Here is a 25,617-nt window from a genome sequence, read left to right as displayed (position 1 = left end):
CTACATCACATGTATTCAAGGAAAAGTAGATCTAGCGCTCTCGATGCATTTCACCGCTACTGACTTTCAAAAAAAAACTCCGACCAAGATTGATAAACTCCCTCCAGGGTTTATTTAAGGTTCAATAGGAGGGAAAGTGAATTTAAGTTGATAAGCATAACTCAAATTTTGCAAAAATGAACTAAAACGCCAACTTAAAAATAATTTCTAAGCAATATTATATTTTATAGTCATATAATTTGTTCTAAATACAGGACAAGCAAAAAATTATTGTAATTCAACCGAAAAATTGCGAAAAAATAAAAAGTGCGTTGAGAATAATTCTGAATTTTGAGAATTGAAAACATTTAACTTTGAAACTGCAGCGAAATTCGGAAGCGAATTTCACCAGAAAATCGGACAGATTATATTTATACAAGCGAGAACAGATAGAAAATCTAAGAGCTAATTGTGCCGAGCTACTATTAAAATCTATAATAATTAATATAGAACTAAAAATATTTCTATAAAAATAAAATTAAAAAACAACAAACAAAAATGCAATTTAATATTAAAATCGTTTGTCACATGAATTAAATTTTGCGTCAATTGAGTTATTTCAGGAATAGCCCGTTCACTTAAAATCCGTGAGGCAGGGGTATGTTGGGGTATATGTTCGAGAAAGGGGTTTGTTGTCAAAAAGATGAATCCCAGAGGGGAACGTTTAAAGCCAAAATTGTCATGTCTAGGGAGGGGTCTACTAGGAGATCCAGGAATATAGAAAATTAGCTAAAAAGCAAATAGCGGTGTCTGGATTCAAGAGATGAGCCGCCAGAAACATGTAAATATTTAAGATGGAATACGGATCGTCGAAATCCATCACATTCATATACCCTTAAAGGAAGAAATTTTGGCGGGAATTTAATTTGGCGAATGGCCAAAAAAGTTTTTTTAGAGAGAATTTAATTTGGCGGATGGACGAAAAAACTAAATTTGGCGGGAATTTAATTTGGAGTTTGCTGAAAATTTATCCTTTAAATGGCGTAAAAACAGCAAAAAAAATATATGCAAAAACACCTTAAAAGAGATCATATTTTCAAAAAGTTTAATTTAGCGGGAATTTAATTTGGCGGATGGCGGAAAAAAGAAATTTTGGCGGGAACTTAATTTGGCGGATTCTGGCCAAATCCGCCAAATTTTCTTTCTACCAAAATTTCTTCCTTTAAGCTTTTTTCACATGCACGTAAAGTTTTACGTAAGACCTTAGGGAATGGGAAATTCCCTAAGCTTACGTAGTGTTTTAAGGCCTTAAGTAGAGTTTGCTTACGTTCAAAAAGTTTTGAACGCAAGGAAAATCCACGTAAGACCCTCTTAATCAATTAAAACTGTACGTAATGGCGGGGAATTTCCCAAAAGACAGCCTTACGAACGATTTTCCGTAAGCTCTTAAGTAAAATTTTACGTGCATGTGAAAAAAGTTTAACTTGCACTTCTGGATTTCGCGTTTAGAACTGAAGGAGATAAAATTTCAGAATCTTCTGGGCAAAGGTGGTCTAACAGATTACGACGCCCCTCAAAACAACATCACAACTACTAGATAAAATTTCAGAATCTTCCCGATGACCTCATCAGTGAAAAAAACTGAAAATAAGATTTAGCTCTAGTTCAAATACATATTTACATTATACAAAAAAGAAAAAAACAAAAGAAAATTCTTCATTTGTAATCATTTGATGCAATCATTCATTTAGCCATTACCTGATTTAGCCCAGTTGCTTTTGTAACGTATGGTTAAAAGTTATTGGATAAATCAGACACTGGCCGATCCCATCCAAACTTCGGCGGTCTATGGATACTCTTGGTTCTATCAAAAGCATAAATTAGTCATCCATTCCTTCTTTGCTGCATAAATCATAATTCATCTAAAATTTCTCGATTGAATAAATTAATGGGAATTCGTATAATACACAGTTTCTTTCCCTTAATTTCCGCTAACTGCATGTGATTGGCCCTGAGCAGCGGCGGCCGCCTGTGCTTGAGATTCATTGTAAGTGGTAACTAACTGTTTCGCTGCTTTAGCAATGTCGTAAGAGCATTGTATAACTTGCTGAGTCAGCATAGCTTGATCAAGTGATCGTGATTTACATTCTACTTGCAATCGGGCGGCACTTGTGATCATAAGGCGGAGCGCCATACGTACATTTTCTGAGGGCGGTGACTAAAAGTAAAAATTTGAAAATTATATAACATTACAAGTCATCTTTATAATCAACAAAAACCTCAATCAATGAATTAAATTGAATTCGAATACTTAACATATATAGGGGAAGGAGAATTCAAGCAAGTCAGCAGTGGTAAATTCAAGCCGTAAAAATAACGCTACAACGAGCAAAATGAGTTTGCATACCTCCGGAAAAAGGTTGGCCATATCTGTGACAGCAGCTGATATATTACTTGAACATTCAACATATCTAAAAATTGAAGAAGAAGAAGAACGGTTTAAAGCTAATGTTAAAATAAACATTAATTTAAGGGGTTGTAGATAAAATTATCAGAAGAAAAATCTTAGCAAAAATATCTTACAGCTCTTAATGATTGGGGACACGAGAAGTTTTTTTCGCGTTGGTACAATGCAACATGCTCTATCCCACCAACACAAGAAAAAAAGTGCGTGTCCCATGGTTTCGTTTTTTGTTTCATGGGACAAAAAGTGAGGGAAATAGCTAAAAGACACGCTGATTTTGGGATGGAGCATGTTGCAGCATTGCACCAACGCGAAAAAAAACTTCTCGTGTCCCCAAGCCTTTACTTACAAATTTATTCCGGAAGGAATATCAAGCATTATTTTTGAACAGTAGTTAAAAGCAGGCTTGATAGGGTACGTAATTTATCAATACTAGTCATCAATGCTAATCAAAAGTCTACATACTTGCTGTTTTGTCCACCCTGAGCTGCTTGTAATAATTCTTGAATCTTTTTTGTGATTTGCTCTGTTGCCATGACAATTTGACTTTGCGATGGTCCCGAAGGTATTTCGATGTCGTCTTCCGTACGGTAAGCCGTCGAATCTTCTGATGAATCGACATTCAAGTCGTGTGATGACATCACTGAGAAAAAGTAAGTAAGTATTAGCCATAGGATTCGTATGATATTTGTCTACAACATTGTAGTAATCAATTTTTATGGTTGAGCACTCTTGCGCGAATTGAGATTATATGAAATATGATTGTTAGAAAAAAGCAAACACAATGGAAAAGAGTTCTAGAATTTCCAAATCAACTTAAGATGACAGAAAATCAATTTTTTGGACGTCTTTTTCGAAGGGAAATCTACACAGATTTGTGCATTTTCTTCTTTAAATTGAATAGAAAGCAGCATGTAATAACAGATGCACAAATCTTATGAATAGGCTAACATTTGTGGCTGTCAGTGGAGCTGGGAAGGAGGGAGTCTACCCCCTATATTCCATTTGCGCTACACCTGGAAGGTCAAGCGCTGAGGTGGAGCGCAACAACTCTCAGCTCCCAGTAACTTGTCGCTTAGATCAGATTACCCAACCTAAGTTACTCATTCGCAGAGTTGATTGAAGATTAAATGCTCTATCGAATGAGCTACCTAACCACTTGAAAAATCATAAAAATCGTTCAAGAAATAAAGTGTAATTTTAAGGTACTACAAAAGGCATGTTGTAAGTACTTTGTAGCTAATTTTGATAAAAAAATGTCGATAAAAAAATCGATGTAAATAGGCATAACATAAGGAGGTAACATTTCATTTATTGACCAAAACAAGGTTTCATAAATAACCAACTACTCACCAGGCGGACTTGGGTTTTTATATGAAACATTATCATAATTTGAATCACCGACCATTGAGAAACTTTGACTGCTCAATTGCAATGAGAGAGCTTCTAATGACATATTGTTGTTTGTTGGTCGGTCGTATTGAACCTGCGCAAATGAAAACAAAAGCGAGTTTATGTATGTGCATCTTTAAGGACGGCCCTCAGTTTTGACTTGCAAAATCGAGGGCCATGAGAGCATCTAGACAAATCAGAAGTTTATCGTCTCCATTGCAGAAAAATACCCTATAACTCGCTATAAAGATGTAGGAATGTTTTCTTAAAGCACGCGATAGGAATCCTGACAGAATCTGAGACATTTTCTTCAGTACAGTGAATATGGTGTTGATTTACTATTAGAGCCTCGCATAAAGCAGGGAAAGGACTTGGACAAATAATTAAGATATATTTATTAATACGATCCCAAATAGCAGAATCCCCATAACTCAAACAAGCACGTTGTCTGTACACAGACCCAGTATCTATGGCTAATTTTAAAATTCATTGCCGTAGATGGTCTGTTGTCATTGTCTTTTCTCATTTGAGACTTTTCAAACCGGCCACTGCCATAGAGTGTTGGTGAGAGAGGGGAGACAATGAGAGAAGCGTTTCTATTATAAATTTTACTTCATCGCAGAGGTCTCCGTACGGGAATTATTTTATCAAACAGAGAATGCGCACAGAGCGTACTACGAATCGATAAACGTGGGATACAATTTGGTACATAGTAACAAGCACGTGGAACACAAATTCGTTCGACTTAAGGGGACATTCAAGTTATAGAGATTCGAATTAAAGAGACTCCGCTGTAATATATAAGATTTTTTAATGTAGAGCAAATCCTCGATACTGAACAATTTATGTCGTTATACAAGCACAAACTTCCTTTGCAAGAATGCTTTACAGTCATGCTACAGGTGATTGCCTTCTTACCATATTCAACCTTTGTTCTAAATCATCCCGCTCAACCATGACCTGTGCGATCTGTGCACGTAGACCTGCATTTTCTTGCATCAACTTTTGAACCTGGCAAAAGAAGAAATTACAAGAAATAATAGAAGAAAAAAAAATCCAGAAGACACACTCCCCTGGTCAATGCACCCGTGAGAATTTTCGGAGCCGATGAAGGGAGAAATACTAAGGAATGAAGGTTCGAAAACCTCCTGTTCTTAATAGGAATTTCAAATTTTAGTTTTCAAAACTCAGAAATCTAGTGGAGATTTCATAAACTATAGTATAGGATCTTCTCTTGTTCAGTGCGATTTAAAAAATAATATAAAGAGTATAGAAACACGAAAGACGTGTCTGCGGATAGAATATTACACTCAAAACTTTGGGTCTTTGAGCATTCTATAGACTCTATTGACGCAAGCTCTGGCTCTCCGTTTACCACAAGTAATTATGCATAGATCAATACTTAGAGTTTTGGACACTCTGGTGACAACAACAGTTTATGCCCACTTAGTCAAGCCGCACTGAAGAGTCCTGTATAAAGAATCTAGTTACGGGAAAACTTTCTTACCATAGAACGTAGTAGATTGATTTCTTGGCCCAAACTGTGCTTTTGATCCTGCAACTCATGCACCTTAGCCTAAAAAATAATGAGATATCTCAAGGGGAAAGTTGATGGCATATGTGCTAAAAGACTATGTATTCAGGGATAGTGCTATGTGATAATAGTTTTTTATCTAGCACTTTTCCTGTATTACAAATAGACATAACTATAGTATTTTAAAGTGGGTTCAATCCCCGGACGGGTCACACTTGGTGCTTAATACAAAAAAATAGCACTTGAAGCCTCCCTGCCTCTTAAGGTAGATAGCTAAAAGAGGAGCCTTTCCGATCGCCTCCGACTGCAGTCGCAGACTTACTTATTTCAAAGTTTCAAGGTTATTTGACATATAGTGTTAAAAGTAAACGATTACTATAGTTGTCACATAATAAGGTAATTATAACATGATGAATTGGGAGCAAGATCAATGCCTCTTCGCAAAGAGACCTCCGTGATTCTTCGTTTAAGATTTAACGCCTTCTGCGAAGAATTAGAGAAGCCAATCATAGTGAACTAAGTGCTTCTCTTTTGCCGTGCGTTTCCGAGAGGCGTAAAAACGGATATACGTGTATTACTTAGACTACACAGTATATTGACGAACAATATTCGATAATATCGTTTCGTACCGCAATTTACAAAGTAAACAACTGATACTCTATTATAAAAAGGAATTTTCTTTCCGTAAACAATCGCACTATATTGTTAGAATATTGCAAATCAAGCTGACAATATATTGCGAACATCTTTTCAATATGTTGCCGGCACTCAGCAATATATCGTCAATATATTGCCTGACAATATATTGTGTAGTGTATGTAGCCCTTATGATGACAAAACTGAGAATTGAAAATCCCCAATGTTGTTGAAACTAACCAATTGATCTAAATAATATTTCCCTCTTTGTGCATCGCTCTGCTGTTTATGTTTATTGTTATTGTTGTTTATAATGTTCTTTTGTTTCTTTTGTTGTGGGTTGTACAAATTACCCAAGTATTGACCCACGCTTGTACTTGTCGTCCTGTAAAAGTTGCCCTGCTCGTCTGTGGCGCCCGTTTGTGTGACCTGCATATTCTGCTCGTTCATCATGTTGGAGATTTGAGAATTATTAAGATTGTCTTGTACATTTTTCATTCCCTCGTGGCCTTTTTTTATTTCATTTTATTCATCCATTTGAAAATTTTACTGTCATTCACTTTGTTTGTGATAAGAAAAATAAGTAACGAAGATTATATTGAAAACAGCAAACCAATCCAGACATTTCAACAAACTTGAGGAAAAACATCAACGATAGTGTCCATAACTTATAAACCTATAACAGGGCCCAGGCCGTAATGCAGAAAGTGGGGGGGGGGGGGCAAAAAGATCCCAGAAATGAAGCTATTGAAAGTATGAATCGTGACATTTAGAAAAAGCAATTTCTATAATTTGTATTTGAAAAAGTGAGGGCCACGGCCCCTTCCCCTCATGACATAAGCCCTGTAAATCATTAAAACCCTCTTCAAAAATGTTCTTCCAATCTTGCTAAAACCTAAACCAATACAGTACAATCAAGAATTTTTATGCAGACAGACACTACAAGAGAAAAGAGATATAAGCTCAAAGCTCCCACTTTTACTAAAAGAAGGTTTTTTCTTTAGAAAAGTTATCTGAACAGAATTATCAAGGATTTAGAGAACTTCACATTGTCTTGTTAAAAACGTACGAGATTCAACAGAACGAACAAAAGAGGTATTTAGCATCTTTAAATTGTGGTTTGACAACCAACGAATCGCTTGTAATTATAATGTCAATGTCATACTACTATATTTAAAACGAAGGAAATCTTTATCAGCTGATTGAGATCAAAACCATTTAAAATCTCGAAGGACTAGAGAGGAAATAGGATCTCAGGATTCAAAAATTCAAAGTGTTCCAAAAAACTGAGGATATATAGCCTGAAAGCCACTGAACCACTCCAGAATCAAAATATTCGAAGTGCTAAAATAGCAATTCTCACCAAAACTTTAAATTCTGAAAAACGTCTTGTAGAAATCCTGAGTAAAAAAGTACCAGGAATCAGGTTAAGCTATTCAAAATCCTGTCAGCAAATTACGTCAAATTTCGTCAAAACTCCACCAGATCAAGCCAAAACCAAAACCAAACCTACACTGTCCAATAACCTAAAAAAAGCTTGCAGATATCAAAACTCAATAAACATACTGCATTGTAAATCCACCACTGCAATGACCTAACAAAACTTTTCACCAGAGAAAGTATATCGATCAAAAGAAACGGCATCAAGCTAACTATTCAATATCAACAATCTATAGAGACAAGTTCATAATTAGAAGTTATTCTTTTTTTAATTAATTGATACACAACTAACTGTACACAAATGCACTTTGTCGTAATTAACTACAGTACTTTTTATTAGAACTGGATAGACGATTTTTTATAAGAACATAAAGATAGTTTAAAGCTCTTGGCGACATGTAGCTGTTTGGGTTTCAAGCTTCAGCATTTTGAGATTGTTTTGATGAGAGATTCTTGAGGATTATTGTATGTTTCAGATCTTGTAAAGACCTGAAATATTTTATTAGAACTTAAATTATTGTCATTTTGCTCTGAGTGCAATACATGTTTTATTTAATAAAGACATTCCAAATTTTTAAGTCCTTCAGATTTGCTTAACTTTCGAGCCTAAAAATATTCTTAACCTGTTCTCATTTTCATTATTTCGTGAGTACTTTTGTCCAATTTCCTAGAAATTGAGTGTTTCAGAGTTCGCACAGCTTTAAAATGTTCTTCACTTGTTCTTAGCATTTTGGTCATCGAAGCCCTATGTTCTTTTATCGTTTGGTCTTATAAAAAACGGGTTGTATGCGGGTTGTAATCTAATCTTTAAACTTCCGTACCAGCTTGCAAACTACCAACCACCATAAGATATCCGAAAAAAGCTGCCTGGAAAAGCTGACTAATTATCGCTTACACGTTTTTCATATATTCAAAAAAATTATGAATTATAGGCGAAAAAATTTAAAATTGTAAGAATATTAGAAAAGGCTTTTATAACACCTGAAACATACAATCATCCTCAAGATATCTACATCACAACAATCCCAAAATACTGAGGCTTGAACATAATCAGCTACATGTCACCAAAAGTTTTAAATCTTTGTTCTTATAAAAAATAGTCTATGGATTGGTATACAACGGACAGACCAAACATAATTATCCGTGCCAATCATCAATTACGCGTTCTTTTTTCATAAGAACAAACTATATAAGAACATCATAAGGCTTCTATGACAAAAATATTAAGAACAAGCTAAGAACATATCAAGGATTTGTGGACTCGAAAACGGCCAAAATACGTAAAAAATGGGGAAAATAAAAACTATTTTTGGGTTTGAAACTCAAAAAGTTAAGAACATCCCAAGGCTTCGAACATTTTGGATGTTCTTATAAAAAACGTGTAATGGACAGACCAAACATAATTATCCGTGTCAATCATCAATTAGTATGAACGCATTATGTAAGACAAATTAAGTTTATCTAGGAAATCTTTCGAGATTAGAATAGATAAGATCACGAGGCCGTTTACCATGTGGGTCAAAAACCTTTTCGAAGACTGAAGTGAAAAAGATGAAAATTCTGATTCATCAAAACAATCCTGAAGTCGACCTAAAACGGGCAATGATCGTCAATAGCGAAATTCTACAAGAACTTGATTTTTCTCCTTCATTTTTCTCATCTTTCTTTTCAAAGCTATTTGTTTCACTGAAACCATCAACAACAAACTCTACCACAAGACAATCCCAAGTAGATTTTGAGACTTTTTCTCATATCCATTAGAATCGAATCAAAACGAAACGAAATACCATACTGTACACAAAATCTTTTTGACGAATTAAAAAAAATTCTGAAATATTATATATCACTTTCTGTTTACTGTTTATTTAATGATGACTCATCTACTCTTCCAAGTTTCATGAAAAAAAAATCAATAAGGTGATAGCCAAACAAGGAACAGCTCATACAAGTAAACAGACGTCTAAATACATGAAGTATCTTTTACACAAATCCCTCCGCCCAATAGATTTTCGTTATCCAAATAAAGTTTTTTAAAGATCATGACAAGAGATAACGGTCCAATATAAATCAAACACTGTCAAAATTTGTAATCATTCGGTTCAAAACTATCTTCGGCTAAATATTTTACTTTTTAACTTTAAATTACCACAAGATAATTAAATGTGTCCACCACACAAAGGGATAATTATTGGCTCGCTGATTCCATAGTTATCCGGCAGAACTGGTAAAATAGCATTTAACCATAATTACAGTCAACTCACGCTATCTGGGACTCAAACGCTTAGTCTATTTGGTCGAATTACAGAGCGATTCGGATTATTGAAAGTATAAATACTTAACGAGGGTGAAATGAACTGAGATTTAGCTCGAATCAGAGCCCGGGGAAGGGGGTACTTTTAGGCAAAACGGTGCCGGGTATGTGCGAGCCATAAGGGTCCCTTTTTCACACCCTCGAAAGTCTTTCAAAGGGGTACAAAAACCATTAAAAAGAAGCTAAGGGCCCAAAACCACGAAATCCAAAATTTACTCTCTCAAAGGGTCGTAATTTTCCAAAATTTGGAGTGAAAATCGACAAAAATTTTAAGAAAAGTCTTTCTGAGGGTCCCAAAAACACCAATTTTTTCTCTCTGTAGGGGTCGATTTTCGATTTTTGGCTCGGACATACCCGTCACCTTGCAAACCCAGTACCACCCCAGGAATCAGAGAAAGATTCGAAAAGAATAAGTTCGCATAAGCGAGATCCCAATGTATGGACAATTCCTTTAAAACTTCCCAGGAAAATCTTTCTGACTAAAGTTGTTGTACATTACACCCAAACCCCCAGAATGTTAACAAACAACCAACGATATAAAAGCTCTCTATCTTTTAAAATCAACATTCCTAAAAATGGAGGATGTTTTTAAAGTTAAGCTCGTCTTATTAAACTCAAGCGTAGACTGATTGCTCTAGACAGGGTGACCAAAATGTAGCACACAACATCTCTTATAATTAAAGGTAATTAGCTGTTTTAACGTCATTATTACAGGGGCGGCTGAGAGAAAAGCTGGAAGCATATGTCGGTTCTTCAGAACAGCCTCTGTACAACAACCCATTTCCGTTTTACCTTTTCAAGAGATAGTATTGACGCAATTTTTTATTGTCCGTCTACTAATGGTTCAAACTGATTTCTATTTTAAAAAGAAGTTCACAGAGATATGTATGGTGGCCCATGAGGGCCAAGTTAAATTGTTTTGACATTTCTATAAAAAAATTCAAAACAATTTACTTTTCACATTCATTTTTGCAATAGCTTTTAATTTAAGTTTTGAACTAAATTTTGATTTCAAAATTGATTTACTTTCTATTTTCGTTTCAAATTAAAAACGGGTTTGTTTTCAAAAACGATTTCCAACTCAGCCCATCGAGGCCATGTCATTTTAAAATCAATTTTAATTTTTTTAAAATGAATTGATCTGACAGCCCATTGAGGCCACTCATAGAAATGAGTAAATTTCAACAGATAAAGTTTCTTTTGATAAATAGAACGAACCAGTTTTTTGTTTTAGGGGGGGCGGGGTCCCTCATTGGGAGCCAAAAATATTAAAGCATATGGCGGCAAACATGAAAGGGGTTAGAAGTAAATAAACTTCCCTCTATTACACTCTTTTTTTTATAAGAACAGTAAATGTTGCTGAGGCTCGGCTGTTCTTAATTTTTTGGCACTTTGGCCTTGAATTGTTCTTATTTTGTTCTTATTTTTTCCAACGTAAAAAACAAGTTTTGGCTATTTACTTTATTATTTAGAGGATTTTAGAAACCAGGGCAACCAGGGATTCTTTTTGCTATAACTCTCTAACTTCAGCCTCTCCACTGTTCTTAAATTGTTCTTATATAAAAAAAGTGTATTCCTCTCTTCTCAACATTTTTCCTTTCATGCTCGCATGCTGCATATTAAGAAAAAATTCGACTCTTTATTTACACATCAAAACAAAGGCTCTTCATGTTCCCCATTGTTTGATGAATAATTTTGTCTGCAAAAAGAAGTAAATTTTTCAAGACAATACAACCCACCAGCCAAACAAAGAACAATAGAAAGGAAAAGCACTGTGACGGAGAAAAAATCTCTCATTTATGGTACCATAGAACACTGGAGTAAAGGATATCATTTTATACTCTCCTACACATTTGTAAATATGTTTGGGGTCTAAGCACTAAGTTGTTTTGGCCTTGATGGGCCGTGAACTGTAAACAAACCAATAAGTACCATAGTAACTTCAATCTTTTAAGCTTGTAGGGGTCTGGAGACAAAGCTGTCTTTGGCACTGATGGGCTACGTGAGAAAAGTGATTTTAAAAATAAAAAACAAAATGCTTTTTAAAATGATATCGAAAAGTAAATGAGAATTAAAACAAAAATTAAAACATTTGTGTGGCCTTGCTGGGTCGTATTTTAAGTTGTTTTTAAAGTCATTTTGAAAACGAAATTACTTTTACATTGATTTTGAAATGAAAGTTAATTTAAATTGTAAAATGAAAGTTATTTTCATTTATAAAAAAAATATTTTTCTGAGTTTTTCAATAAAAAATTACTTGGCACTTATGGGCCACCATAGATATGGATAGAGACTAGATATTGACTAAGCACTAAATAACCAGTACTAATTTTTAGCAAAAATCGATTCTGAGAAATCTTAAAGCAACTTTCTCCGTTCATAAAACGGTAAGAACACAATTTTCAGAAAAACTCTCTGTAACCTTTTCTTTTAAGCTCTATGAATCTGCGTACGCGGTGGTTTGGCAAAGTGCTTGGAAATATTCTGATAGTTGACGAAAAACATTGGAAGAAATTATCGAAGGAAAGAAAGAACACTTTCAATGTACCGGTTACTGATACATGTAAAGCCAACTAACTAAATCTTGTCCAATAATTGGGAAATAAAAAAAAAACAACAACAGGTAGTTTCTTTCGTCGAGTGTAGGATAGGTTAAAAAAATAAAACAAGTCCGAATCATATAACAAAGTCTTAGAAGGCTTTTCAACCTAAATAAAATGCTGTTTAAAGCCGTTATTGATGTATTTAAAAGAAATCTACTAGTCAAAATCTTAATTGAAGCCCAAATGGACAACAGGAAAAAAGGAGCAATTAAAAAATAGCTAATCATGTCTAGAATGAAGACCTTGAAAATATGAAGAGAGACGCAAAGTTCACCATTATTTCCAACGGACCAAAAAAACATTGACATGTAACAAATGAAAAAGATTATTCTTCAGAGAGTAAACTTTCTTAAGAAATTACATCAAAATGCTCAAAAAATGCTGAAAATAAGAACATTTTAAGAACATTTTTAGGCTTCAAATCCAAAAAACTAAGAACATCCGAAGGCTTTAAAAATTTTTGACGTTCTTATAAAAAAAAAAAAGTGTACTGTTCAAGTTATACAACGTGTGCATTGAATAACAAGGCACTAAAAAATTTCACGTATAGATTGTCACGTATATGTGAAATGTCACCATCAAAATTTTGTGAAAGTCACTTTTTTATTAACTTTCCTAATACTGATTATAATCTGATAGATAAAGTTGATTAATCCACAAAGATTAATTGCTTTTTCTTTTCTGTTATTACTGTACTTTATGAAATACAGAAATAGGTAGGCAGCAGTAACGTGGCAGTGGCAGGGTGGCAGTGCCCCCCTCCGAGCGGTCAATTTTTTGGGGGCGCCGAAAGACAAGGAGGGAGGGCGCTGCTGATTACTGATTTCAACGCCCCTTTGCTTTTTTACACCTTAGAATTAGCAGATTTTAGGCAGAATTAGAAAAAAACGTTCATTTTCCTTCTTCCTAAGCTGTTTTGGCACAGTTCGGTGAGCAATTGATAAGGTCCAAAGTAATTAACCAAAACTATTTCAAACATGGAAATTATCAGTTCATTTCCACGATATCAAAGAATATGAAAAGAGAAACCACTAGAGTGAACACCTCAAAATGCGATACATCCATAAAGCTTCCCATTAGAAATTCACTTAAAGTTTTACCCACACGGATTTATTCCTTGTTTGTAAGTATAGCAAGTCCGCAGTCAGAGGCGACCCGACGGCTCCTCTTTCGATGGCTATCTACTCGAAGGTAGGGGATGACCCCACTCTTTCTCCCTAGTTATCTCCACTTAACCTCGATCCTTCTCTTAATTGCTGAGCATCAAGCAGAGAGGCATCAAATACCATTTTGTAGTAAGTACGAAGTCTTTGGTATAACCCGGCTGGGGATTGAAACCACGACCTTGTGCACCGTAGCTAGATACTCTAACTTTATACTATAGTGTCTTGCTTAAGAATGCCACAAAGAAGACTACCTAAAAAGACTTTCACTTTTACAGCCACTTAGACCATTCTATTGGTTAGAAATGACGTAACACTTGAATGTAACCAATATAATGGCTTCATTTTATTTTGGAGCGAAACAAAACCGTCACGTGCGAACGTGATCTTAAAAAAAAAAAGATTTACCTGTAAGTCCCGATCTTTTCCTTCAACGATCTCTTTCGGTTTCTAAAAAGGTAAGAAGGTAAAATTGAAAGTCATACAAGGTGAAACGTTTGATAGAAACGTATAAATTTACCCTTTTTCCTCGAAAACCTAAAAGTTGACAGTACTCTCTAAATGGTCAACAATATAATTGTTACGATTTATTTAGACAGAAGAACCCGTCGTATTTGAATCTAATGTATACTTGATGGGTCAGAGCTGTGCGTCCATTTTCAGACTCAAAAACAAAATAGCCCTTTTTTCACTGGACTCACCACTTGCCGAAGAACAAAGTTTTTAAATTTTGTTATGAAATTGAGTGTGGCCATCACCGGGACAATATAGTGTTTTGATTGGTAGACTAAAACTGTTTTTTTGGTGGGAAATTTGAAACTTTCAAATTCTCTCAGGCCTGAACATGCTATTCATTTCGCCATCAGTACATTAATAAAGAAATCATAGCATGGATCTCCAGGCTATGATTTTTTAGGCGCGATGCAATGCAGAGAAATAAAAATCGGCAATAAATCAATCTTAAAATAAATAATTCTTCTAAGTATCCAAAACGGACTTTTTTCTCTTTATCCATTTCAAGAGAGTTGCTCTACCCCAAAACACTACATCATCAACTCAAACATAATCAAAAGCCATTTACGGCATGAAAAAAGCAGTAAGTAATATTTTAACACGAGAAAAATAAAGAAGTGAAACGGACAAAAAAATAGATCCTTCATATATAGGAAAAACTATTTCTTTCTTGATTTATTAAAAATTGATGAAAAGATTTTTTTTGAAACATCAAATCCTGCTGTTCTGTTTAACAATAAGGCCGACACGGCATCACCCCTATGTAAGGTTATTTTTTTTATAAGAATCAATCATTTTTTTTTGATGAGGCTTAGCGGTTCTCATTCTTTGGCACTTCTAGCTATAGAGAAAACAGCTCATAATCTTAACGTCACAATCATTACTTTGGGCCATGGCGTTCCAAATCTAGAACGTGTTTTGGTTAAAGTTTCAGTCTTAAATTTTCACAACTTTTAAATTTTCCTCAACCGTTTAAGAACAAGTGGTTTTATTAAATTGACACCCTTTTGAAAAATATTGAATTGGATAGGTGGAGCAGTCGATCATTGATTTAAAGATTAGGCATGCTGGTTAACTAAATAAATCTGTGTGGTGATCAATGTAATGTGAACTTGAAATTATCATTATACATTAATAGCCGTAGTTATATATATAGTAGTTATATATATAGTGTCTGTATTTCAATCGTAAAAAAATATTATTTTAATTGACTTAATTTTTGACTTTTGAATTATAGCTTATAATTTAGGCAAAATTTGAAACAATACACGGGTTTCGAATTAAATTTTTGCTTAGCTTTAGCTTTGATCCCATGTAAATTTGCACGAAAAATATCAAGTAAACAGAACGAAAATTGGCCGTGTATCAAGTAATTTTAGCTCATTTTTCCATTTTGACAGACTTTATGGGTCATTATGAAAACAAAAAACATTAAAAAAAAAATCAATCGTTTAATCATATTTCTTTTATTGAATTTCAAATAGAAAAACAACTTTTGAATGAACACCTGGCTTTCAAAAGAGAAGAAAGGAAATCTATCAACCTTTTATAAGGCATTTCCCCTTATCGCTCCTTTTATTTACTTGATTTTTTCTCTCGCGCCAGATTTAATTCGAAACCCGTGTATTTTAGAACTATGGTGAAGCAAATCTGGTCAGTGCTTGAAACTATGATTTGAGACAGAAAATCTGGAAAAGTAAAAGGATTTATATTAATTAAGGAAAATGTATACTTTATTCAAGAAAAATAAAAAGAACATTTCCACGAGCAGAGGAATTTGGACGACCGATTTCATTACCTTTAAAAAACCAAACATCTCTACATTGTGAATGCTACAAATCCAACAAAATCTATCAAAATCTATAAAAAGTTTCCGTTCAATTCCTAACACAAATCAAAGTCGTGTTGCCATTGGGCCAATCCTTAATACTTAGTCACTGATATCTATCAGGAGAAGCAAGAGCCTGACGCTACTAAAATATTCCGTTTGTATGTACAAAGCTAGGTTTCCCACCAAATAAAACAAAAAACAATTTTGAAAGATCAAGATTATTTTCATTAAAATATCAAAACCTTTTATTAAGTAAAATGGTGAAACATTCCGATGGTACCATTATGTGAGGTTTCATAATAATAAAATATGATCATGGAAATTTCAGAGACCACAATCAACTTTGGGGTTTTAATTTCTTTCCTCTTTTATATTAGTAAGCTACAAATTTTAATAAGCCACGATATTCTATAAAGCTTTTTATAAGCTTTCAGAAATTATTTACTATTGAAGATTAAAGCTTCGCTTGGAAGAGAGCACATGGGCCTTGTCGACGAGGCCAGGGGGCATGACCCCTCACTTTTTGGCAGACTAATCCTTTTTTATTTAATTAGATAGTATTTTATGGCGTTTAGAGAACGTATATACATAAAACCAAAAATTTCGTTGTCGCTCAATCATAGTGGGTGATCTTAATTTTTTTCCCAAAAACTTTGGCCCCCTCACTTCAAACGCCTTGCCGAGGCCCATCATGGAGCGGCTCCTTTCCAACTTGGATAGAAGGTGGTAAAACCTTAGGCGGAACGGCTCAAAACTGTCGTAGTATAGCCAGTAAAGGTGTCACTATTATGATAATACCAAAACTATTAAGGGATAATATTAGTTTGTATGTTCTAGTTTTCCTAACTGCCCGACTCTCTTTTCAATTTAGTTGTCTACAGGCTACCAAACAGTCCAAGCAATAAATCTTTATAAGTTTTTCAGGGCTTTTTCAGACGCCCCTGAAAAAATCTCCATATTTTTTAACAACCTTTAAAAACCAAAGTCGAACAGAACGCAAGGAATGAAAAAAATTCTACTGTCCGTAGTGATTTACGGAAAGATTGTAGAGAGCATGCTAATCCCGAGCAGATTCTGATACTCGGGCGCGTGGTACGGTTTTACTTAGGCTACGTCATATCTTCCTTCGTTTCGAGCGTAAAACTCCTACTCTTCGGGCTATGAGCACTGCTCTTGTTTTGAATATTGAAATTCTCCCGATAAATCGCATGCGCACTGAGGTTTTAATGAAACAATAGAGAGTTTCGAAACCTAAGCCAATCAGCTGTGTTTTAAACATTCTTTTATTTAAAATCTCTATTGATAAACATCTTTTGTGAATGTTGTCTATTATGTTTAAACCTATTAATAAGCAACACCCGGTGGGGGTCACTAGTGACCGCCTATAGCAGTGCCTATAGACCAAGAGTAAGGCCTAAAAGCCTGGATCTGTCTATTGTGTAGACTAGATTTTACTCTAAAGTTCATGGGCCCGGTAAAAGAATCTGTCCAGGTTGGCACACCACTTTGATCTTTTTCATCCAGATTTGCAATGAATAATGAGCTTTTGAAAAATGAAACACGCAGTGTGGTTGAAGAGCATACTTACGTAGTCTGGGCCTCGAAGATGGGGCGGAGGTTCCACAACCGGCTACAACATTAAAGAAATAATTTGATTAAAATAATTTTAATAGTAGTTTTAAACTAGTCAATTCGATCTCTCCTTTAATAAGAAAGAACACGTCTGAAAAGGAAAATGGATTTAACACAAGTAAATTAGCATATAATTTTTAAAATTTTGGTGAATTATGCAGAATTTTAGACTGAAAGGCCTCTTTTTATACTTGGAAGGGCTTTTAACACTGAATAACACAGGAACTTGGGTATGTACTGTCAAAATACTTAGAAATTTTTGTTATGACTAGATGGATTCAAACGATTCTCAAACTGGTATAGGGAATATGAAATAAAAGGGGAAAGACAACAATGATGAAAGACTAACCTTGTAAGCATCTTCTGTAGGTACATCATAATCGTCCTGAATATGAGAATTGGGAAATTTTTAAAAAGTGTGTGAGAAGATAAGAAAAAACAAGAAAACTTCAGCGACTATGAAAAAATTGTGTATGGTTTGCTTAGATATTTGCATTAGGTGCATTCACGTATCAACTCTTATTTTAGCGGCATCGCAAAACAAAAGTTATAAAGTATAGTACACTTTGTTGAGCTATTTGAGTGCTAAACATAGTTTGGAGTCCGCTGCACAGACTCAGGATAATGTCACTCATATGGAATATGATTTGCCTATCCGCCATCGAAAAATCAGATATAAGGAAACCTAGCCTAGATTATCGTGTGCATTATATACAAGAGCCTTATTTAGGCCCGGCGAATTTGTCCGTCCAAGGCATGAAAAATTTACAATCTGCCGGTCCAAAACTTCGGTTCGCCACCTCAAATACATATTCACGCTAATCAATAACTAGTCTTGCAAAGAACTCGCTTGTCTGTACACAGGCCCAGTATCTACGTCTTGTATCAAAATTCATTGCCGTAGAGGGTCTGTTGTCATTGTCTTTTCTAATTGGACATTTTTCAAACCGACCACTGCGATGAAGTGTTGGTGAGAGAGGGGAGACGATGAGAGAAGTGTTGCTATTTATAAATCAAACTTAATCGCATAGAGGTCTCTGCACGGAAATTTTTTTATCAAACAAACAATGCGCACAGAGTGTACTACGAAGCGATAAACGTGAGATACACTCTGGAACAGCGTAAGAAAACGCAGGTCTAGAATCTAGAATTAGTTAATTTTTCATTCACCACCCCTATCAAAAACAAAGCAAAAACCCCTGATTATATACCTGTATGTCAATCAAGGGGTTGACTCCGTATTCGGGTGGCTTTACTATTAATACTTCAAGAGACGAGTTAGTAGTAGTGATTGATGTAGCTTTCTAGAAACGTGTAGTGTGTTAGTGTTAGTAGTATGAAAATCAAAATAAAATAAAAATGAAGAAAGAGGTTACAAAATTATTTTGCTTGAAGGAAAGCATTATTAGTAGGGTTAAGGGTTAATTAAAGTCGCTTGTTATAAAGGGAATGCATTCAACGTACCCGTGGGGACAACTTTCAAAAACACTCGGATATTATTTTTCCACTTATTTGATACAAGTCAACTAGTAAATGTGAAATAGTGCTTGCGATATATGTCGAGTTTATGTTAACGTGAGTGAGTTAGTGCATCTTCGAAAAACCCTTAATAGGGTTGAGACAAATCTTTATCAGAACAGAATTGGAATCATTATGGAAAAGAGAGCGGGGAGAGGGAGGGTGGAGAGAGGGCGGTTGGTGTAAACGAATCTTAGCTGAGAAGGGGAGAGTACAGGTGGCAGGCGGTAGAGGGTGTAGACAAACCTTATCCTCTTCACCATTGGGGTCATCATAATCGTGGTCGTTATCATCTTCTATTGGTCCTTCAATCTTCTGCGATTTCTCAACTACTCCTAAACAATAACCATAAAAAAATATTTAATTTTATAATCTATCTATTAATAGCGGTAGTCTGTATGTCGTTTTGTCGTCTTTCTGTCTGTGCTACTTTCGTTTCGCACGCAATGTGTTGTTCTTCCAAAAGATGACTTTTATTTTGTTCTTGCTCCACAAATTTGTTTAACGATATTCGCGCCGTTTTATAAAGACTTTGTTTTGATTGATAGATTAGACTTTTTTTTTCTTTTTTTTTCTTTCTTTTCTTTTGTTTTATGTTTTCGAATGTAATTAACGACCTTATTTGATTTGAGACATTCTTTTAACTGAGGATGATGCTCGGAGAGCATCGAAACGTCTTGTAATAAATTTTTAACAAAAATAAAAAATGCTTCTGTTAATTTTTATCATTAAGTTTCTGGCCCGATTGAACATATTTTTACAAAACAAAAGAAATTTTTTAAACAGAATCTGTTAAAGAAAAGAACAAATATAAAATAAAACACAAGAATCACATAACAAGTTTGTTAGAACAACAGTAACATTAAAAATACATTCAAAAGGCGGTAAAAACTAGAATTCTTTCTTCGTAAAAACGGACCTTTAAACATGTATGTCGATAATTATTTTGCTGTAAATCTAAGTCATTGTTGAATTTGAAAAATTATTGAAGTTATGACGAAGTTATTTTATAAAAAACAATATAAAATTGCGCTATCTATCACGCTTTTTTGTCTGCGTGTCCTAACTGCCTTCCGGGGGACTATGGTTGCGAGCTGACTTTCGGCCCTGCCCCTCGGACCCTTAGCAGAATAAAGAGGAGAAGAAACAAGGGAAATTGTGTGAATTTTAATTCACTTTTTGGAACTAATTTGACCAAATTTCTATCTTTCTGGGGGCAAAAAGTTGAATTTTTCCTATTTTTCCGATTCTTAGTGGGACTGAAGTTTGATTTTCCGATTTTTCAAACTGCCATGTTTCAAAAAAGGCACACTTAAGGCCGGCACATACCCATACCCTTCTCTTGCCTAAGTACCCCCCCCCCCGGGCTGCCTTTTTTCGACGAATCGCGTGTCATGTCTATTATTTCACTCCGCTTATCTTGACATCAAAGTTTTCCTAAACATCAAGAACTACGGCAAATATAACGCGAGCGAAGCGAGAAAAAAAATCTAATTGCAGAGCCGTCTCGGACGTCGCTGGTCGCCGGTATGGTGTAATTTGGGAATGATGCACTTTCTGTTTTCTGATCATTTTTGCCACAAAAATCTTTTTCAAAATATGGTTAAAAGATACGTCACCCGGGAGGGATAGAGTAGAACTTTGAAGAGAATTCTTCCCTTAAATTTTGATTTCATCGTGTTTAAGCCACCTTCCCAACATCTCAAAGGACTTTAAATGCGTTCAGCAAACAGCTAAACCGGCGTGCGACGCCGGGTACCGGCTAGTTAATTTTTATTCCTCTAAAAAATAAATGCACACTACTCGAGATAATCAACAGCATTGCGGGCCTTGTTTTCAAAACAACATTTACATACGTAATATGTTTTCTCAAAAGACCATTTTCAAGTTTGATACAAAACCTCAAACGCTTGCAAACATTAATTATGTCTGACGACGTTGAAGTATCGTAGCAACGAATCTTTGAGAACGAGGTTCGCAATTATTTTATGCATCTCGAGAAGACTGTTTGTTTTTGTCTTAGGCGCATTCAAAAATTACTGTATTTTTTTATCTTATACAGAATTTTCTTTTAAAGGGATAACTAGATGGTTTGCAATCTTTGGCTTCTGATCCCTTCGTTTTGTTTTAAGAAAAATCTCTAGTTATTTCTTTACCTGAGCTAGAGGTAGAGGTCACAAGTTAAAGGTGTATCCGTGCATCCGTATAAAGTCTGTCCGTGTAAACACTTATTATAGAAGTTTCGACATTGTCGTTTATTTTAAATTTGGAAAAAAATTAAAAGTCAAAAGATTTAGAGGTTTTACTCAAAAACCATAAGAGGAACTTCGCAGACTAAACATCCCCATAATATACACCTATCATCAAAAAAGGCAATCACGTCAGGTAAATGGAGATCGGTGACTCCATTATACACCTTTCATTGATTTATCAAAAAAGTAATCAAGTCTAGTAAAAAGAGATTTGTATCGATTATACTTACCAGCCGATTGGTTCTCAGTGTTCAATCCTTCGCGATTTTTTGCATCATGAAGTAAATCAACGATCAACGTTGCGAATTCTATAGCGTTAAACCGTGCAAGTTTTTGCCTCCCCTTGAAAAGAAATATATGTATGCGATGAAAAAAATTCATTGCAGGGATTCATTCTACTTCCAATTAATCCCATTCTCTAGCTAAAGACTGGAGGCAAAACTCAAAATTATTGTCTTTGGTATAAAACAAAGGAAATTTTTGCTTAACTCTCAAAATTCAAGACAAAGGCTGTTGTACCACAGACCCTTGGTTTTCACAGACTCACTTATCTATAGATTGGTCTTTTTGAAATGGTGGCATAGTGAACTACAATCTCTAAAGTGAGGCTGGGCTTAAAAAATTGTTGGTTTGCCGTCACCCGACCCTAGATTTTGGAGGTGGGTCGGTCGGTCGGAATTTTCTTTTATTTTGGCGATTTGTGAAATTTTCGTCCATGGAAGGGTTAACAGTTTGTTTACATTTAGGTAATTTTGAATAAATAACAGAAGTGCTAGCAGGGAATTTACGATTCTTATGCTTGAGACAAACAAGATACGAGTTTTGATTTTTTATTGTTTGAAGTTTTTGAAGGAAAAAAAATCTTCTTTAAAATGGCAATAAAATTCTTTGGGTCCAGCCTGAACTACATAACTAAATGAACTGAATGAATGAAAAATAACTGTAAAATTTCTATTCAAATCACATACTTGATTCCTTGTCGATGAAAATCCAGGATTTACTGGGAGAAAAGGGACAGCTGTGTGATCACTGACTAGTTTTCTGTGATGTTGAGTTGCCAACCATACTAAAAAAAATTGTAGAAATTCAAAAAACGGCCTATATCGACGAGAAATGTCAAAAATTAAAATTCTTCAAGTTTGATAGGAAAATCTAAAAGATACACAGAGATATTTGGTATAAATTATACAATTTTTCAGAAAAAAACATCTTATGCCATCTGAGAAGGAACTTGATATTCTCAGCATTTATTTTAACATTATCAACAGAGAGCCTTAACATGTTTCTACAAACCTGCGTCGTTTTCCCTCCTGTCAACCTCGTCATAAATATCTGAACAGAGCTCCTCAAACAGCCGATTATTCAATGACTGTAATTTGCACCTAGCTTCTTGTGCTGCTGATGATTCAACGATGCCCCTGAAATATTTCAAGAAGACAAAATGATATGATTTATAACATTTCACCATTCATTATTCATGAAAAAAATATCTTGCAAAACCCTTAAAATCAGATGAGAAGTGAGAAGTAAAACCAGTATTAATTTTTTATCAGAAGTTCTAGGTTTTTAATTTAAGTAATTGTTGACGAAGCTACTTACACTTGAAATTTCACACAAAACGAATATTATGATACAGATTACAATTAATTATGTTGAACAATCAATCCTTCCCATAGACCTTGAGTATGAAAACTAATGTTCCCAATCAACTTCAAAAATTTATTTTCTAGACGTTCTCAAATGATAATCATTTTCAGTACAGTGAACAGCTGTGTTTCCTGAATATTTGGTCAAAGTCTTGGAAGAATTCTGAACTAACTTACCTGTCTTGCAAAGCAGGGATTAAATAATTTATTCCGTTCTTATGGTCTGGTCTTCGTCCACACAAATAAAAGGTCAATCTATCTGTTAACTCATAGGCTAGTTCCACCAGACGAAAGCAAAGGTCTGTGTGACCATTCTCCATGGCATTTTTAGCTGCTGTTTTCTCATTGACATCAAAGGCACTAGGATCAGCACCGTGTACTATAAGAAGCTCACATTGAGTAGCCTGACCTGATGCTGCTGCAACATGAAGTGGCGTGTTCCCTTTTTCCTTTAGATAATAGAAAAAACAATATTCTTAAAAAATATATAGCTACTGATGAAGCTGCAATATCAGAGAGAGGCTTTATTAACAGAACAGGACTTAAGAAAGCATGTTATCGTGAGAAAAGACACATCACCTTCATGGCGATACTGCAGCCTCAAAGAGAAAATATTTTGAATTAATTTACTTACAGGGTGAAAGTAGTTTGGTTGTGCTCCTAATGATATCAATCTCAGTGAAGTTTCTAAATTACCAGTTCGGACAGATGAATATAATTGCTGAAAAAAAAAATAAAAAAAATTAGCATTTCTAATTTAACCTGTAAAATCATAACGTTGTCCTTGCGGGTGTTGTTAGAATAGAAATTGTACTTTACAGAGCTCAAAGTATTTCACAGCAATAATAATATTGATTTTGAACAAAATAAAGATCAAAGGATTCAAGTATTACAAACCTTACTAAGATCTTGGATGGATAGCCTATCGTCGGTATTCGGCAATCGATGAACAAATGCAAGCATCTCATATTTAGCTTTGATAAAGTTCGATTTGATTGGACTGAAATTTTGAATAAAACAAGTGATACTTTTATGGACGTATGGACCTACCTGTTTATAAAACGAACAATAAAAGTTTAATGAAGGCAATGTAGAAACAAAAACTTTTAATAATGTAAAATTTTGCAAGTTGGCGCCAAAATTTTTTTTTTCAAAAAATGAACGTTTTCATATTTAGCACACTGTAATTATCTGTCTTTGTACAAAAAATTTGGAAAAACTAATGAACAGATTTTCAAAAAACCCTATTTTTGGACGGACGTTAATTTATAGGACCTCCAGGTAGGTCCAAAAAGGATCAAAGAACCTGTCTGTCTATGAAATTGTTTATGAAAATTTCTCATAAAGAATTATAAGAGGATTTCAGTTGTTCAATAACTTTACTTCAAAAACATTTTGAAGGTATCCAATTTTGTTGTCTTTTGAGCTTGAGCTATGGTAAAATATATGAAATCATTTTAAAGACAGGAGTGATTGTAAGACTTACTGTACAGGATCTTTCGGATTTGGCTTTCGGATTCCAGTTTTGCTTGATGAAGAATCTGTTAAAGAATGTTCCCAGATCAAGTTTGCTCCGTTACTGACCAGATTCTGTGTCATCTGTAATTTAAGGAGTAAATCATTGCCATGAAATCAAACTGAATAGTGCTTGATGATAAATAAACAACCCAGATTTTTTTAGATTATTTTTCTTGTACATTTTGAACAAATGCAGAAGCACTAAACTTTAAGTCGTGTACTTTTATTTATTGAAAGAAAACTATGTCAATTTTAATTGAGGAGTATTATCTTATTCAAGTGTGCTTTTAATCAACCACATAAATATGATTCTTAAACCCTTGTTGATATGTAGTGGTGTCATTAGGTGTTTGCTTGCGCAATAAAATAATATATCTTCTTTGCTCCAAGTTTTTTAACATTATTTAATTTTGATTTGATATTGATTTTGACTTACAGCTAATAGAGAAGGATTCCATGGTGCTAATCTAAGGTGTCGAACTTGTGAAATATGTCTACCAAGGCTACGATGCACACTACAACATTCATCACAGATCAAAACACCACGATTTATGGATGCCCAATCTGGATCTGAAATAGATGGTGATTTTACAAAGTTATGATTATCCTACAATAATGCATGTGAGATCGATTTGAATCAATTCTTGATATCCATAAGTCATTTTTCTAACGGAAAAACCTGAAAAAAATCCAGAATTTGACCCCTCTTTGTTACTAAAAATAGAAACACAGAGGTCAAAATCCGGCTTTTTTCGAGTGCTTCCGTTAAAAAATATGACATCATCTTGACTTACGCATATCAAGAATGAAAATGAACAACAGTAGATAAGACAGTACCTCTCATAACTTATTACAAAAATGTAGGAATATTTAAAAAAAAAAAGTTCCGATGAAATTCTGAACTTTTTTTCACAAGTCAAATAGCTACTGTAATCCAATGACAAAAAGCTGACAGCTGATGTTTATCCCTTTGCAGCTACTGTAGTTGATGAGATTAAACTTACTTGGTGAGCTGCAATCAGCACAAATATCACTGCCTGTTCTTTGTTTCATCCTTGCCAAAGACATCGTTAATCAATATTGTCAACTTCAACAAAGAGGACTTTCCTTTAAAACAACTTTGAATAATCACTTTTAATTTGTCATAAAGTTAAATTCATTATTCTTTTTTGATACATTTAAAAC

At 34.5% G+C, this 25,617-nt stretch overlaps 1 protein-coding gene across 2 annotated transcripts; it reads right to left on the bottom strand.

Annotated features, from left to right (window-relative positions):
• Positions 1-201: 201 nt before the first annotated feature.
• LOC136809302 (ARF GTPase-activating protein GIT2-like) lies at positions 202-25,617 on the bottom strand. Of its 2 annotated transcripts, XM_067065819.1 has the most exons (20): positions 25,437-25,617; positions 24,869-25,002; positions 24,401-24,513; positions 23,812-23,914; positions 23,549-23,635; positions 23,092-23,363; positions 22,562-22,686; positions 22,237-22,334; positions 21,499-21,610; positions 19,263-19,351; positions 18,710-18,802; positions 17,848-17,883; positions 17,455-17,496; positions 13,931-13,972; positions 5,343-5,411; positions 4,754-4,846; positions 3,797-3,929; positions 2,909-3,086; positions 2,387-2,450; positions 202-2,197 (listed from the first exon to the last, which is right to left on the bottom strand). In XM_067065819.1, exons 1-20 carry the CDS (start codon positions 25,498-25,500, stop codon positions 1,961-1,963), a joined length of 2,184 nt encoding a protein of 727 aa, XP_066921920.1. In that variant the 5' UTR covers positions 25,501-25,617; the 3' UTR covers positions 202-1,960. The 2 variants fall into 2 exon arrangements, with proteins under 2 accessions (XP_066921920.1, XP_066921921.1); XM_067065820.1 differs by lacking the exon at positions 18,710-18,802.

The sequence above is a fragment of the Clytia hemisphaerica genome, unplaced genomic scaffold (genome assembly GCF_902728285.1).
Source record: "Clytia hemisphaerica strain Z4C2 unplaced genomic scaffold, Clytia hemisphaerica genome assembly, whole genome shotgun sequence".
Lineage (NCBI taxonomy): Eukaryota > Metazoa > Cnidaria > Hydrozoa > Leptothecata > Clytiidae > Clytia > Clytia hemisphaerica.
This window is presented reverse-complemented; position numbering and strand designations above follow the sequence as displayed.

What these genes read in the sequence shown, in the direction of transcription:
- LOC136809302 (XM_067065819.1), bottom strand. Translation starts at nt 25,500, where the DNA reads ATGTCTTTGGCAAGGATGAAACAAAGAACAGGCAGTGATATTTGTGCT. An exon ending in TCAATCTACTACGTTCTATG is followed by an intron (nt 4,847 to 5,342) that starts GTAAGAAAGTTT and finishes TTCTTTTGCCAG; the next exon opens with GTTCAAAAGTTGATGCAAGA. An exon ending in TGGCCAACCTTTTTCCGGAG is followed by an intron (nt 2,198 to 2,386) that starts GTATGCAAACTC and finishes TTTTACTTTTAG; the next exon opens with TCACCGCCCTCAGAAAATGT.